We start from the raw sequence: 18,629 nt of genomic DNA on the forward strand, positions 1-18,629 counted from the left end.
ATCTTTTACATTAGCAAAATTAGGCATTACTGCTTATTATAAGTAGTCCTATTTAACAAGCAAGTCCTTATAGATATTACCGTGTTTCCCCGAAAATAAGACAGTGTCTTATATTAATTTTTGTTCAAAAAAGTTTAACTTTTTTACATGTATAGCTGCCTGGACACTATTTAAATTTACTTTTTTAATTAACTGTTAGCAGGGCTTAATTTTGGAGCAGGGCTTATATTTCAAGCATCCTCAAAAAGCCTGAAAAATCATTTTGCATCCTCAAAAATTCTGGAAAATCATGCTATGTCTTATTTTCAGGGTATGTCTTATTTTCAGGGAAACAGGGTAAGGGGAACTCCATGAAAAAAGAGAAGATTTCCTTAATTAAATATCCATTTACGAAACCCAGTATCATGTAAGGAATAGAGATGAGCGAGCGTACTCGGAAAAGCACTACTCGCTCGAGTAATTTGCTTTATCCGAGTATCGCTGTGCTCGTCCCTGAAGATTCGGGTGCCGGCACGGAGCGGGGAGCTGCAGGGGAGAGCGGGGAGGAACGGAGGGGAGATCTTTCTCTCCCTCTCTCCCGCCCGCTCTCCCCTGCTCCCCGCTGCGACTCACCTGTCAGCCGCAGCGGCACCCGAATCTTCAGGGACGAGCACAGCGATACTCGGATAAAGCAAATTACTCGAGCGAGTAGTGCTTTTCCGAGTACGCTCGCTCATCTCTAGTAAAGAAGTTTTCTGCAGTTTTTGATTATTAGTTTTTTCAGGAAAGAGAGGAGAGGTTCCTAAGTGAAGAAAAGTACGAATGAGAAATTTGTACTTTTACAAATTACAACTGTAATTTGGATCCAGTACTAGTTTGGGCTAAAAAGACTTAATAACTGCATCTAGTGAAACTGGATTATTGAATATTTTTTGCAAGTTAGACCTCTACACATCAGCAGGCCAAACAACTACCTTGGCTCTACAAGGCTACTTCTTTTATTGAACTGCCCAAAGTGACAAACCACAACATAATGATGAAGAAGTGAAGAATAGGCGCTAGTGGATAATGATGGTCATGCTGCAATTTGTCTTCTCCATGCAGACTGTATATATGTATATATGGAAGACTTCTCTAACTCCAGTTTAAAAAGTGAAAATGCTAAGTTTAATAATTATAAATAATTACTGCTATAGAGTTAAAAACATTATGGTGTACGGCCCGATAAAAAGTGAAATCCTCTACACATGTCTGACTAACACAAGTCCCTAGTCATGGCATATTAAAGTATGTCAGATAACAAACATTTATGCAAGAGTCATTACAAAAACATGCAGTGAATCAGTTCAAGTGGCCGTGTGACCACCCACATATATTTATATGTATAACTTATATTTCATGATAACATTTCAAAACTCATAACAGTAACACAGAAAAGCTTGTAGAAACAACCAAATAAAGATATTATTCCAAAATGAGCTCAATAAAAATACATGAGGTCAGCTCCAAGGTTTATGTCCCCTGGAAGCCATGATCCAAGCCGCAGGATCCAGAAAGCTTCTCTTGTATAGAAGCTTTCTCTGACAATGTCTTCCACATACGGTTTATTTACCCTCTCTATTGCCATGGCTCAGAGAGTGCTCATATTAGCTCCATGGATATCCTGAAAGTGTTTTGACAAATTATACAAGTTATGCATGGAGACGGCCTCCTATCGTACTGCAACATGTTCAGCCACCCTGACTTTAAACTTCTGACTTGTGCAGACTATATACTGTGCGTGGCACAAGGATCACACCAATAGACAAAATCAGTGACCTCATTTTGGAGTAATCCATTCTAAAGTTGAATACTTTTTATTAGTTGATAGTCTGACAATCATTTTTCTTTTTAGTGAGACATTCAGGCCTTTGTTATAGCATCAAAAAGAAACCACTATCTTTTTGGTTTGTCTGTGTTTTATATGTAAGATTAATGCAAATTTTTAAAAATGCAACTTTCCTCATTTATTTCCCTTTATAGAGTACATGCATATGGTCTATTCTCCCATCCGATTTTCAGACCGCAAAATCAGTCTGAATATCAGATCGAAATAATACCCATTCATTTATATGGGTGCATGCACATGTCATCTACTTTACTCGGACAAGAATAGCACATGTCAGTGTGTGGTGTTCAGCACATTGGACAGCACATGGAAGGGGTGTCCGAGTGCTGTCCGAGAATCTCAGGCACAACTTTTTTAATGCCCATGTGCGTGTACCAATACTCTAATGAACTTGAAAAAAAAAACAACTTAATTTGCTTCATTAAATATTCCACTACCTCCTCCAAGTATGAAGATACCAAATATGTATGTGTTACTTGTTGACTGGTGCAGTCATTACTGCTCAAAACGAGCATCTCCATTAGGGATTTAAGCCCGGCATCTATGTGGCATCTGTATGTGCTGCTAAAGCATTTTGATAGAAATTTTTTAGCTAAGCTTAAGAACAGATAGGAAGAAGGCAGCAAATGCATAAATTGAGAAAAAGGATAATTTGGGGGATTTGGGAAGCTTCGTTCTGCATGAAGTAGGCACGTGGTAGCATGGAACAGTAGCATTTTGATAGGGCATCTACTTTATATACAATGTGAGATAAAGACTAGAGGGGGAGGGGAGCTTTCATTTTTGTTGTGATTTTTTTTAAATTTTTATTACTTTTCTTTTACCACATAAAAAACTATCACTTTTAATTTTGGGAACCGGGCACTTATATTTGACACTATTCTTACCATTTTAGTAACAAATGCATAATTATTTCACATTTCAGTCACATTAATAAGGTCAACTTATCATCATGATAGCTTGGTCCACAGAATTACAGTGTTCTATTAAAAGTAATGAGCCATCAACCTGCCGACTTAAATAAGCAAAGTGTAGACTTGAATGGGATAAGTTAGAGTCAGATACCTTTTTTCTACCAGAAGAAGGATGTAGCATGTTGAAATCTAACATGGCTAATAATTATTTTCCCCGACATTAGATGGTTGGCCTGTCCCTTTGAATTCAGCCGATTCCGCTGACATTAATCTAACGTGTATGGCCACCTTTTTTTAATAAGATAATTTTTATTGAAATTGTATTTTTGAATACAATTACTCTCTTTATTGCGTTTTTTTAGGTAAATCGAACAAAATAAGCATTTTGCTTCCATTTATTAGGTGTTTTTTTTTACAATTTTGGTATAAATAGTGTGTTCAATTACATTCATTTCATTATAGATGCAATGATACCAAATATGTGTTTGTTTCTTTTCTTATACACATAGAGGAAAGCGCATAAAAAGGTATAGTGCGGGCTTAGCTTCTGAGTGAGTTTATGTCCTGTTGCATTAAGTACTCTGCAGCAAGAACGTACACTTACGTTCCGTGGCGTTAAAGGTTTAATCTAATACCAATATTAAACAACTTTAATGGACTATGATAAAGTCTATGCACTAAATACAACTGCAAAATTCATTAACTTTCAGATAGAAATATCATTGGAATCGTATAACCCGTTTATCTTTGATAATTTGGCCTAAATCTTTTTCCCATTTTTCTTTTACCTTTATTGGGAATTGATGTAAATAGTAAGGGCTTAGTCACACGGGCGCATCGGCGCCCGTGTGACTGAGCCCTTACTGCAGGAAGGAGACGGCCATACTTCAAGACGGACGACTCCCCGCAGCGCTGATGAAAGAACACATGGCCGGCAATGAAGCCGATCACATGTTCTTTCTTCCGGCACTGCAGAGAGACGTCCGTCCTGAAGTGTGTCCATCTACCTCCTGCAGTAACCGGGGAGCCGTTGCGCCCGTGTAACTAAGCCCTAAGAAAGCATCTGTCTATATAAATAAGATTTTACACCCTTCGTAGCTCCAGAACACCCAAGAAAATTCACCAAACGGTGTTGAACCGTAAGCAAAGATTTTGACCGGGCCTGAGCAGCAAACGTGTGTTGTAACTGAAGGAACTGGAAAAAATAATTTCATAAAGTTCTCTACATTGTTCAAAACTATGAAAAGTATGGCCACCTTTAGTCATTGAGAATGTATATGATGGCAAATATGCCATTATGACTGTGGTGAACATTTACCTGGTATCTTAATATGGAGCTCTATACATTACAGACATGCTGGCCATGGGTTATGGTATGTAATATATTAAACACTATGATATGACAGACATACTGTATTTAGAATACTTATTTATAACATAACGATTAATTATGGGTTATGATATACCATAATACAGCTAGTGGGTTTCAAATTTATGTGCATATTTTTTAATTATTTCAGAAATTCATGAAAAATAGAAAGGAATATCCAAGAGAATGTTTTGATATACCCTATAGGTAATATAACAGGCAAAAATAGTCAATTTTATTAGTCTGTAAACGCCTCATGTTTCTAATGCAAGTGTAGTTCAGCTTGTCCGAGGGTAATGAATTGATTTGGTGTACATGCTATGTGAAATGTGAACCTTTCTCTGCTTCCAATCACTAGTGAATGGCTTAAACCTCATGAGACTTATCTCAATTTCTAGTACAGACACAGCCTTAACACACAGGATGATAGGTCTCTTTTCCTATAAATCCAATTCAAAAGCAATTGTTTGACTATTAGGCAAATCTTTCTGTAAATTGCACTTATTATACCTGAAACCACAAGTAATAGTACATCTACTGTTTAGTAGATAGCTCTGAATTGCAGTTAACTGACCTCAATTATTGCCATTGAAAAATGGTTTACCTAATAATTTATGTAAATTGAAAAATAATAGAAATGGAATGGTTTTCTATCAACTACGATTCCATAGGGAATGCATAATTGGTATAATTCGGAATAAAAACCATTGAAAGGAAAACATTCAGATTTTATTATATTTTTCATTGGGACTAATAATGAATCAACACCCAACATATACTAGTACATATGGCTTACAATAGGTATACTTACACTCATCAACAAAAAAGATAATGCATCCAAATAGACATGTCAAATTGCCGCAAAACTCGGCATGTAGTTACATCTCAGTCAGATATGTAAATTATTACATTTGTGGTCTGATTAGACACTGGGTCTTCCCCCGTTGCCCTATAAAAAGGCTCTAAGAGGCTACGTTTGTGTAGTGTACCTTTTGTTGAAAGATCGTTGACTGCTAGACATGCCTCAACGACGCACTCAAAGACACTTTGCCCAGTTCACAGACTTTGAGAGGGGGTGCATCATTAGAATGAGAGAAGTAGGATGGTCATTTTGATTAATTGTCCAGCATCTAGGCCATTCTGACTAAGCAGTTAGGTGGTGTTGGGAAAAGTGGTTACATGAGGGCACACACACAATGAACAGGCCCTGGAAAGCCCAGAGAAGACACTAGTAGATAGGATTATTTGATCTGCCGACAAACATGAGCAGATCCAATAGTTTTGTTGTCCACTATCCATAAATACCCTTTCTCTGCCCAGACCATTACCAGGTGGGAAGGAAATTCGGTGTCACAGCGCCCATTACACGTCGTTCCATTAATACCCTAAGACCATTGCCTTCATTTGCAGTGATGTCAAACACTAGAAAACTAGACTGCTATGGACTGGAACCATATCATCTTTAGTGACAAGTCCAGTTTCTGTTTCGGAGCCGATGACGCTCATGTTTGAATATGGAGGCCTCATGGTGAGCGCTTCAATCCTGCCTTTTCTGTTGAGCAACAAACTGCCCCATCTGCAGGTGTGGTGGTCTAGGAAGCCATCACATATGACAGTCGGTCACCCCTAGTAGTGATCAAGGAACACTAACAGCTCAGTGATATGTACTGGAAATCCCGTGGCCACATGTTTTGCCTCTCATAGCAGGGTCTCCAACAGATATTTTTCAGCAGTATAACACTTGACTGCACACAGCAAGGGTTTCCCAGGTATGCCTCCGCCAGGTAGTCACACTTTCCTGGCCTTCCCTGTCAACAGATTTATAGCTATTTAAGTATTTATGGAACAGTTGGGATGCCATCTTCATCAGCCTACAACTGTACAGAATCTAGAGGTCCAACTGCAACATCGGTGGGAAAATGTGCGGCACAATAACATACAGAATCTGTATGCCTCCATGCCTGATCGTATATCATCATATATCCAGACTAGAGGTTTGCCAACAGGATACTACAGCCTTCTTTCAATTGTACAGTTTTCCCGAATAAACTTATCCTTTTTCTCTAATATTGTAATCACTTACTTCCATCATCATTATATTCACACATATGAAGTTTCATCCAATTTCAACAACTCTTTCTTGGTGCATTATTTTTTTTGTCAATGAGTGTATATTTAGTCTAGTTTCATACAGACAATCAGATCAAACATATTTTCCTGTGTGTCTTGAGATCCCCAGTCTGTTTGACTTCTGTTGTGTCTGTAACTCAGCAGGTGATTGGGAAGAAAGATCAAACATTACACCTTAGGTTGTAGAATGCTGACTGATGTACGACCATTGCAAACAAATGCCATTTTTATGGTGAAAGCTGATCCTTACCAGGACCTTGTATTGAGAGACAGATATATTGTTTGGGTGGACAGTGAGTCTGACACATTGCTTCATCTCTGATGCAAATCTCCTGGCCTCATGAGATCGCTCACATCTTTCTTTTCTTGTACAGCTGAAAACAGAAAGAAAGAAACATTTTATGAAATGTTTAAAGATAAATACAAACTTCTAAACTTCCCCAAGCAGCAGATACTTCAGCATGAAATGGGTTAAGAATTATTTAAGAATTTCATACAAGCTTCCTACAATGGAAGAACTACAACTTACAACACTTTTTCCAGTTAGACAAAAAGGACAACTAATCAAAAATAATTACATTTGCAACAAACAATGTTGTTAATAAGCACCACACTGCAATAAGCCATTATTACACTGCAAGGAGAATTGAATTGTATTACTATATACTCAAAATCACTCCTTTTAACAGTTTTGTGAATATGCAGACCTCTTTTACATGGTAGATTCATATGCAGGGGAAAATAGTGGCAGCAATTGCTCCAATAAGCGTGGTATGTTATGTATGCATTCAGAGGGAAGCGTGTGTGTATGAAGCCTTACTCTAATATACTCTAATTGATAAGGAAGTTGCACAATGTATGTTTACTTTTTTCCTTATATATTTAGTCCCAATGTTTGTGATCCTGCGTCTTATTCCCCTCACAGGAACCACATACCGGTAAGAACTTGATTGATGCTGCAATGCAAAATGTCAGATGTATGCGCCCTTCACAGGAAAAGTCTGTTCAGCTGCTATTTCTTTAAAATGCCAACAACCAAGATGCCACAATTACCAAGCCTCAGTGCATTGTATGACTTGAACACCACTTTTTAGTTAGTCAGTTCAAACATTCTGCAAAAATTACTTTTTGTATCCAAACTACATTTGATTAATACAGTCTTAAATAGTTTAAATAATCCTTTTTATACAGGATGTCCCAGTTAATGTTATGACAGGGCAAATAGCGAAGTAGGCTTCACCTCATTGATGATGCCATCAATTTGTCAAATTCCAATAGTTTAAATCGCTATTTTCTGTTCTGGATGATGGGTTTCTGTACCTTGCTGGAAACCTCCTAAAAAGGCAACAGCAACGATGTAGCTATGTAGTTGTAGAGGCTGCCATTTTGACTTCCTTCAAGCAAAATGCCATGTCCAGTTTTTGGGTAGCAGCATAACACACCGGTTTCTCAAAACCCAAAGTGCTTCAGATTCTAAAGAGATACAATCTTTATCGGTACCATAAAACCCCTCAACAGCAACTTAAAAATGCAGAGCAACACAGTATTTATTGTGATTTGCTATTATAGAAGGTGGAACAAGATCGGGATTTTACAACCTTCTTCATTTAGATGGATGAATTAAATTCAACCGAGATGGTGGTATTCAACATGCATAATCAACACATTTGGACCATTAGGGCTAGACATATTTGGCCAACAGCTTCTTAGTCCAGTCCTTTATCAGGAAATCCTCAACCAAGAACGATAGCTCATTCAGCAACATGTTGATGCCCTTGTCGAGGAATTAGCCACACACAATTTTGTAGGGCATACTTTCAGGACAGTGGTGCCCCAAGTCCACCAACCGCAACCCATTCGAGACTGGCCAAGACATGTCATTGCACGGCATGGAGGCGAACCTCCATGGTCTACTTGATTACCAGATCACACACCACTTGATTTTTACATTTGGAGGAAATTGAGGGAGAAGGTTTATCCTACACCTGCGTCATAAAATAACAGACACAGTTGGACAATTGAAACTGGATAAATTAATTGAACTGCTGAGTGCTAATGCATGCTTAGTGCACAGCTTCGTATTGTAGCAGAAGGAGAACACACTGAGAACTTGTTGACGTAAACTATTTGCTCTTCCTGCGCTAAAGTCATGCAATTACAAATAAAAACGTATTTTACATTTAAATTAGTTTTCAGCCTGCTTTCCATACATATAGTTTCGGCGAAACCTACCTCACTATTTGCCCTGCCACAACATTAATTGCGATGAAGTTAATGCTGGTAAATATTGATTCATGACTTCAGGAAAATATTCCTTTTAATAATGGATTCCTTCAAGTCTGGTACGGTGTAATAACAGATCAATAAGGCATGTTTTAGATGGATATAATACCACTCCAGTTTAGTATGCATATGACCCAGAGGTTTGGTTCAGAGAACCACGGAAGGTCTGGGTATTACAACATGGATGCTATAATGTAGCCATAATAAGTTCAGCTTTATAGGGTGATTTGCTGTAATGAGAGAACAAAGCGGAGAAAATGTAAAGATATTATTTTGTATACTCCGTACTAAGATAATTATAGCAGCAGAAGGCAGCACACAAGTGAATTTTTCCACTAGCATCTAGATGTAGAAAAACACATCTTTTGCTGAATTTTATAAATATGCAAGAGATCCTAATGGTAATTCTCAGAGGCAATGCATCCACTGTACTGGGTTAAGTGTATAAAACTCTTGCAAACCTAGGCAGATGCAGATAGTGCAGCAGGGGAGCTATTAGCCGTGAAAACAAAACCGTTCTCATCAGATCGTTCAAAGAGAAAAGGGAGCTTGGCACAGCAGAGACACCCACTGAAATTCTACCAATCAGATATGATTTAATTAGCAGAAAGTCAGAGGAATGCATTATTGGTATATGCCTCCTCAAATGTAGAACTCATTAGAAATCCCTGGTCAATTAATCTATGCTAATGGCAATGTTTATTTTATTTTATTTATTTATTTTAAAAAATTGCTTCAAGAAATTGAGATGAATGTTTTACCCTGACGAACCTTCGTACAATAAGAAGTCATCATACAGCTGAGGATTTGTATAGAACAGCTACTTCTAGGATGAAAAAAAAATGGCATTCAATGTAACACTTGTATCTATTCTTCATTTATATGGAGTATCAGTTTCCAAACTGAAAAATTTAGACAAACTGTTGCCTTTCTCCGATGTATCAAATGATAAATACTCCTACACGATATTGATAATGGGGGGAATTTATCATCAGAGTAATTTTTTATGCCACTTTTTTGGCATGCTTTTTTCCCTCTCCGGCACAAAATGTGCAAAATTTATCATATTGTTGTATAATGTTGATGAATTTGTCACATCGTTAAATATGTCTAGAGATGTTTTTATGCTTTTTGCGCTTTCCAGCTATTGGAGTGACATTACACCAGACTTTTGAGGCATTTTGAAATGTTTCAATTGATAAAACTGTTGAAATGTAAGTGGGAGCATCGCTGCTCCCCCCCTAGCTACTGAGCAGCTGACAGCCACCAGAATATTGGCTCAAGACCTGTAGCATCAGTTTCAGCCCCCTTTAGTCTGGAACCTGGCCAGGTCAGGAATGGGAGAGAGCTGGCTGAGTTCTGGAGATTGAAGGCACTAGCCAGCTGAAGGTCTCTCCGCTGGCCAAGTACCATGGCTGGGGAGGGGCCTAAGAGGTGGTGAGGAACAGTGGCAGAGTGTGGAGAGAGAAACAGCACTGTGAAGTGCCATTTGCATGTCATCTTCCTCGATGTCATAGCAGTGACATGACCAGCGTGTCACCAACTAGAAGATCCACCCCTTTGATGGGAGAAAGTGTATGAGCTTAAGCCCAGCTCTTCTCATAAGGATTGCAGATGGCCATCTTGGGCCACATACAGAAGATTGCAGCTGTGTCACAGGTGCAGTGACGCAGCTATGAGACAGAGATGCAGCACAGGAGAGTCAGAGGAACCACTACAAACATCAGCAGACGTGGCAGCTGTTTGATAGGGGTAACACAGCAAGCTACATCACTGAACTGGGGACTGAGCGACTGGACACAAAAGGACACTGATGATTCCGGGGCTGAAAGAAACAAGCCAAGTGGAAGGAGAGAGACTGCATTCCCATTGAGGAGTAGGGGTTAGGAGTTATGGGCCCAACGACATGGAGCAAAGCTGCAGGACATGTTAGACTGGTCTTATGTAATAGTGTGCACACTATTATGGACAATAGTGGACAGACGTATGTGACCCAAAAAGGACTGTGGTGTGGAGATTGTGACAACACACTATCCATTCTGCATCATAAAAACTTTATTCTACTCAAGCTCTGTCCTTTTTCTAGACACTTTTGAAGTGTCTTGAGAGGTTTAATAGCTGTTCTTTGTGATATAAGTCAATGATAAATTTGTCTAAATTGATTTGCACTAAAAGAAAAGGTACAACATATACCAAAAATTTGCCACCAAATCAATAGCAAATGTGCCCCAATGTGTGTCCAGATATGTATCAGCTGCCATCTGGGTGCTGAGATGTGTGCTTTCACTTTCGCATCACTCTCATGATGCATCAACACAGCATTAGCTAGAGTCTGTATCATTTCTGCCTGCTGGGTGGACAGTTTAATTATCATTAACTTCTATATTCTTCTAAATAAGCAACAGACAAAAGTATACAGTCAGGAGGATAAGCTGTGATCTACTCTGTTATAACTGGATCAGTGTGATCATCAGTAGTAACTGTGATAGGAGTGTCTGTCTCCCCCTTTAGCCAGTTTTTGTGGTAGGGCCCATGTATTAGCACTACACAGGCTGAGAAACTGACTAGAAACTGAATACATAACCCCAAGTAAATGTGAGCTACTTAGAATTGAAATCACATGACCATCTAAGAAGAAGGAGGCCAGGAGTTAGAGATAGAAAGGAATAACTAACCAAGGTAACACTAGCTGACTTATATATACTGGAGGCTACATAATGAATGGAAAAAAACACCGCAGTGGCCCTTTAATATGACTCTGGGGTTGATACTAAGTTGTACATAAAATGTTGACTTTAACATATAAATACAGGCACAGTTTGGCATGTATTTTATAAATGCAGAAAATGCTTTACATTTCATTTATTTCTGACTGCAGACTTTAATAAGCTTGATGTACACCACACACAAATGTCAACAGGGAACACTTTTCAATCTTGTTTTGCTGGCAACTGCATAACTATTATAAAGCTGCTACTTATCTCTCATTAACGCAGATAGCTCTGTTTCCTGTTGTACCATTGAGCATCGGACAATAAATAATTGGGCTGCAATGAGCGATTTCGCTATTATCTCAATATTTAGAGGAATTATTTGTGACAATTTTAAGTTTGCATTCATATTCTAAATTGCACTTCATGTAGCAAAATACTTGGCTCCTGATTTCAGGCAGCCGCTTACTGTGCACAAATGTCACAAATAATGAGGGCGCCTGCAGACCATCTCCGGAAAAGTGAAACTTCTGGCTCTGCGTGAATGTCTTGTGTGTTGACCGGAGGGGGCACTGACACATCATTTATAACAGTCCTCAATATGTGTTCATTCCAGATCAGCCTTGAAATCATACAGAACGGGAAAGCTTAGATCCTCGCAAAGCTCTTTCAATAAATGCAGTGTAGTGTTGCAGTTGGGGAATAAAGCTATCTCAGGGATCTCTGCTTAGTACGCCTTTCCTTTTATATTCTGCCCCACAAAAGGAGGGGTATTGCTAGTACCAAAGTGTATGAGAATATTAACAGGAGACTCCTAGCAACTGAGCCACACCAAGTCACGTATTCACCATATATAATGCATTTTAGGGATTAAGCTTTATGTTATCTGCGTTTACTTTGCAGTTCTTTCCTATCACAGAGAAGGTCATAAAAAAAGATAAATGGCCATTAAGGATTTAAGCCAGAGCTGTATATTATGCAGAAATGTTTTGTGTAAGTGTGAATATTATGCGATTGTTAATAATTTAGGTTCGCAAGAACAATGAAGATAAATGATAATCTTACCCTGTTGATACTTAGCCAGTGGAAATGGGCTAAAAGTCCCTTTACATGGGATGACCATTGGGTGCATAATAGAGATGAGCGAGCGTACTCGGTTCGGGTGTTTTTGGACACGAGCACCGCTTTTTCCGAGTAACTGACTACTCGGACGAAAAGATTCGGGGGGCGCCGGGGATGAGCAGGAAGTTGCAGAGGGGAGTGGGGGGGGGGGAGAGAGCTCCCCCCTGTTCCCCACTGCTACCCCCCGCTCCACCACGCCGCCCCCCGGCACCCCCGAATCTTTTCGTCCGAGTAGTCAGTTTCTCGGAAAAAGTGGTACTCGGGTCCAAAAACTCCCAAACAGAGTACGTCCGCTCATCTCTAGTGCATATGTCATCCCACAGACTGCCACCAAACTAGTTAATGGAGGCCCCCAATGGTCATTTGTTCTCTAGCTCTCCCTTAGATTAGCAATATTTCGCTCAGTGCCCTGTCGGCGGTCATGTGTATTTGGATGACTATCACCCAAATTTGCTTATCCAGAGAGAATTTTGGTGATAATCACCCCATATAAATTATCCTTCAGAGTAACTTTACACACGAAAATTCCTATCTAGCAAGCCAATATCAATATGTTGACCACTGGCCCTCTTTATTCTGGTCCAAGTTACAGTGTTTCATTTTTATGGCATTATATCACCATTTTTTCACAGACTTGAATGTGCAAAATTGTAGGATTTAAAATTGCCCTGTAGTTTCCCATGGTAGTAGCAAGCAAAATCCATTTTATTAAGGTACCATATATGAGGGCCTTAGGTTTACAAAATGTTCTACAATGTATTCCAGCTTTACATATGATTATAGTAGGGTTGGAAAGTAGTTCAAAAGTAGGCAGCAGGCTTCAATTTACTTTAATGGGACCTTGCAGAATACCTTTTTTAATTCAGAGTTCTATATTTTTATGAAATGCAGGGCACATTTCTTGATATAACTCAACTTCAAGTGAATTTTTTATGTTTAATACTTTGAATTATATATGTTATGTGCTGTGTCACAAAGAATAAAAAGGAATATTGCCTAAACAAATTCACATTCCATCCCTTTCAGAAACCAATAAAAAAGATACTATGTTACTATAAAATGTTATTACTGTTCACTCACAGGTTTAATGACCAGATTATGTAGAATATAAACTGTAAAATTCTGAACCCAAATCTTAGCATTTTGCACTCTTAACTTTATGGTGACTGAAGTTAATAAGTTTCAGGAAAATTCACGATTACTGTGCAGTGTATTGCGGGTGAACTTGCACCTGCACATGTCACATTGTTCTGCTACTCTAATGTGAAAAGTAGCACCTGATAGAATGCACTAGTAAAGCTGGTCCAACATATCCCACTTTACCAAATGTTTGAAAATGAACCGTCTTGTGTATGTGTGGTATACTTGATTTTTAGGATCTGTGCATGTGGAGGCATGGTTACCAATGCCACTTTCTAGATCATCCAAGTACTAATATAAAGTCTATTTAGTCCAAAACAAATAGTAGCAACAAGGTTTTGCAGGTGATTTTCAGCATATCACAGAAACACAGAAGAAAATAAATACCTGCCCGTCTGGACTCTAATAGAGATGAGCGAACATACTCGGATAAGCACTACTCGTCCGAGTAATGTGCCTTATCCGAGTACCGCTGTACTCGTGCTGAAAGATTCGGGACGCGCTGCGGAGCTGGGAGCTGCAGGGGAGAGCGGGGAGGAACGGAGGGGAGATCTTTCTCTCCTTCTCTCCCGCCTGCTCTGCCCCGCTCCCCGCTGCGACTCACCTGTCAGCAGCGGAGCGCCCCGAATCTTTCAGCACGAGTACAGCGGTACTCGGATAAGGCACATTACTCGGACGAGTAGTGCTTATCCGAGTTGGTTCGCTCATCTCTAGACTCTAACTAGACATATACATGTTTCCTCATCCGAAGTACATACAAATTCCTAAAGTGTACATAAGTTTCCGATGACTTTTCAGATTAAGCTGCCATGTGTGCGTACATGAAGAATAACAGTATTTCTAGCCATTTTATGACTTGTATCCTGCATTTTTCCCTATTTTTCTCCTTTGCAGGCCATATCTGTGATTCTCCATTCTCTCAGGACTAGTAGGATTTGCTCTACACACTATGCACGGAGAACTGCTGATTCTACTAACTATCTGTAACATAGAAAGAGACATAACATCATCAAGTAGGACAGTGTACAGCAATACTGAGCAATGGTGATGTGATTAAACAGCAGTAAATAACTTATCATTAGCTCCACTAGGAGCTAATGTTCTTTGGGGAAGAAGTGATCTTCAGTGGAATTACTGAATAGGAAATGTGTAGACTGTAAGAAAATATCAATCACTGACAGATATTTTAATGTTTTGTAAGTTTTTGAGCTTGATCTCTTTGTGGACATTAAAAATTAATTTTTTATGAGCCAACTTGTATTCTTGCTTAATATATATGCAACATAGATAGTAAGTCACTCTGATAAGTCACAGATTTACACAATTATCGGCACAAGGCTTTATTTTCTGAGATTTTGAGCTAGAAGAGTGAAATAGTAAGTTATGGAAATCTCAAATGAGTTCCAATGGGCATATTACTGGACTAAGTTTCCAGTTCATAGACACAATGACCTGCTAGAAGAATCTTTAGTGTGCAATTCCCCATGAAACTGTAAAGTTATTCAATTATAAAATAGTATATGATATTATTAGGAGCAAAAACCTTATCATAAGACTTCATTCACAAGGTAATATTATGGCTCGATTATGTAAAGAGCCTCAACAGGGCTACTATAGAGGTGCACAAGCCCTCTAGAGTACCCCTAAATATGAATGCAAAAGAAAGAAAATATTTTATACTCCATCAGGCTCCGTATGTATGAAATTATTCTCCCCAAGAAGCAATGCTATGCACATATGAAGTCCAATGAAGCCTGTAAAGCAGAACAGAGAAGCCATTTGGCTCCATGCTAAGAAGCTGCGCTGTGCCATACACGTGTAAGGGGGAGCACTCTACTCCTCCAATGATTAATAAGAGCATCTCCACTGGCCTGACAGGCATTTTAAGTGCCAGGATTGAAGCTCCGCCTACACATATGTGACAATTCCCGCAATATTGACATGGCCGTAAATCCAAAATCAGGTGGCAGACCAGGCCAGAGACTGTTGAAAGAGGTTGGGGGTTGCGGAGAAGCTGTGGAACTCTGCCTGAGGATGTGGTAATGGCAAAATCGATAGAGGCATTTAAGAGGGGACTAGATATCCTTCTAGAACGCTATGATATTACAGGATATAGACATGAGGTGACCAGTGGGATTGTTGATCTGAAATGTTGATCCGGGGTTTACTCTGGCTGCCAATATGGAGTCAGGAAGGATTTTTTTCCTCCAAATGAGCTAAATGGCTGCTTGTTTTTATTTTTTGCCTTTCCCTGGACCAACTAGGCTAGAAGGGGTTGAAACAGGTTGAACTAGATGGACATTGTCTTCATTCAGACTAACATACTACCTTACTATAAAGGGTTAGTGCCACTGGATTAGAAAAGTCAATATTTTGTCCCATGCATCAGCTTCTATTTTCTGTGGAGCTGCAGGAAGAGAGTATGCTTGTGCAAGTGGACATGATTATAGGAGATAGACCCCAAGCCGGAAACAGCCACCCTAACATCACCACTGTATCAGATAGGTCCCCCACAGCACAGCATAAAACTGTATCCTTTCAGGTGTTAAGCCCAGACAGTGGAGATGCTCCATATGGTGGGCATTAGACCCTCATGTTATTATTCGAGACTGCAACCTCTACAGCCTCTACCTTATGGCTGTGCCATTTACATCATCTCCACCAGCATCTTACACAAGTTCAGCGCATTAGGCAGATACATTTTGAATTCATCATTGTGGTCTCCTACTTACTACAAGGCAGATTCATTCTGTGGTCACATCTTGCAATAGATATATTCATAATGACAAAGTTTTTTCTTGTTTCCTTTACTAGTGGGACAGCCATATATCATAAATGTAATATGTCAATAAATGGTTAGCACTTGGATTTCTTCTATAATTTTCAGACTTGATACAATCACAACTGAGGCTATTTACAAACATTACTGCTTCGTTTTCTCAGTTGACTACTAGTGCTAGAGTAAACCCATTATATCTCAACTCATACCATATTGCTTCCTTAATCTTATGTCTAGGCTGTGACAGGTTTGTGATTTCTGAGTAGATATTCAGTGCCTGTATAAAGAACAGATCTTTCTTTATTACAGAAGCATTTTAACTTTGAAGTGAAGAAGGAAGAATAATATTGTTGGCAAACAGCATAGTAAGGAGGCACTAGGGTACTTCCTGCGGTGGGAGAAGAATGAGGCCGGAGCAGGACATTAATATCACTGCATACATAGACCTTTTGTTACTGCAATAAACCTTTAGGATACATGACCTCTCACCGGTTTCAAAATGACACATAGGCAATAAGAAGTGACAGAGAAGCAATATAGATTCTGCCTGCTTATACACAGGGGCGATTGTCTAATGCAGAATATTACAAGTTTTGACATATCTGTACAGTACTGTTTGAATCAGGAGTGTTTGAACATGGAATAGGCTATTTCCTCAGTGTTGGTCTGGTTGCTGGAGTAGGGATTAAAGGATGCCCTCTCAGCAGTACATGCCATGTCTCATGCTATCAGATGTGTGCTATGAAGCACCAGGTATGCCATCCCTCAAAGAAGGGTGTAAAGAAATCAGAAGGAGCTCATAGACTAGAGACAAAGTAAGGCAATCTGTGCCAAAGTTGAGTGGAGAAATTTTTGTCAGGGGTCTGTCTCTATATAAAGATCCAGTGAGTAACAAACTGGGTAGAACAACATTGCTACATGTTAGGGTGGTCCTGATGCAGTTAGGAAGCAAAAAAAAAAACACATCAAGCCCAGTTCATTGACTTTATATGCTCTGTTAGGCCTCATGTCCACAGGCATATTGGATTCTGATTGTGGGAGCACCTCTTCTACTCACCCATCCTGGTCTTCATTTTCTTTACTGCAGATGTGTGGGGAAGTGCCGGCCGCAGTGCTGCCGCACATGAGCCATGGAGGTTTTTTAAACTCCTGCTTTCCTATGGAGTCCGCGGTCCATCCGCAATTCAATTGCGGATGGGCTGCAGGTCGGACAGCTTCTATAGTCTCAAATGCCATTCGTACGGGATCCACACTTAAATGGATTTTTTGTTCTGGATCAAAAGGTCCGCAAATCAAATCTGTATGCTTTATTTCATTTGCAAACGCCCATGTTTCCCTATGGGCGGCTTGATTTATGGATCTTTCACACGGGCGTCTACCGCGGATTCAGCAAATCAAACCCGCCCATGGACATTGGACCTTACTGTATCTATCTGTTCTACACAAGCTGTGCCTAGAGATGCTTATCTATCTATCTATCTATTTATCTATCTATCAATCTCATATCTATCTATCTATCTATCTATCTATCTATCTATCTATCTATCTATCTATCTATCTATCTATCTATCTATCCTGCCCTTTCACATTTGGAGCTTCCCTGTATGGAGATTACACATGATCCTGAAGTGCAGCATAAAGTCAAGTAAGCAAGCTTTCATTGGATCAGTTTTAGTGTGAGTCCATATTAGAATAGGAAAAATCGAGCCATCTGGCCATTTCAATGAAGCATGGTCCTTTGAGCTAGACTAGCCATGGCCAGTATTTCAAAAATCACCAACCTTGTGGGGTTTTCTTATGCAACAATGTTGAGAATATACCAAGAGTGGTGTGACTTGAGGAAAAACATCTTGCAAACGTGGATCCTGTGAAAGTATACAACTTGTCATCTAGAGGAGTCGTGGAAGATGTCAAGAATCAGTCTGACAGACAAGCAGTGCAAAATCAAGCAAATTGTAGCCAAATACAATACTGGTGCCCCAACTAATGTGTTCAGATGCTCAACCCATTCCTTAGCCCAAGTGAGCTATAACAGCAGAAGACCAATTCAAGTGGCATTGCTATTTAAGAGAAACAGAAGGACAAGGCTGCAGTTGATAAGAGTGCAAAACTGGATCATTGAGCAGTGGAAAAACATGACCTGGCCAGACAAATCCAGAATTCTGTACCACCATGTTAATCGGACAGTTAGAATAGGGAGCATGAATTGATGAACCCTTCCTATCAAGGGATCAACAGCTCTGGCTAATGGAGATGCAGTAATGATGTGGGTAATGTTTTCTGGGTCCTTTATGTGCTTCTAAAGGCCAAAGGA

At 39.5% G+C, this 18,629-nt stretch overlaps 1 protein-coding gene across 2 annotated transcripts in view; it reads right to left on the reverse strand.

Moving 5' to 3' along the window:
- Positions 1-18,629, reverse strand: part of PLXNA4 (plexin A4) — a 683,798-nt gene that overhangs the window by 198,149 nt on the left and 467,020 nt on the right. For both annotated transcript variants that reach the window (XM_066592134.1, XM_066592133.1), the window contains exon 6: positions 6,531-6,654. In XM_066592134.1, coding sequence (XP_066448231.1) covers positions 6,531-6,654 — 124 coding nt within the window. The remainder of the gene's footprint in view (positions 1-6,530; positions 6,655-18,629) is intronic.

Source organism: Eleutherodactylus coqui, chromosome 2 (genome assembly GCF_035609145.1).
Source record: "Eleutherodactylus coqui strain aEleCoq1 chromosome 2, aEleCoq1.hap1, whole genome shotgun sequence".
Taxonomy (NCBI): Eukaryota; Metazoa; Chordata; class Amphibia; order Anura; family Eleutherodactylidae; genus Eleutherodactylus; species Eleutherodactylus coqui.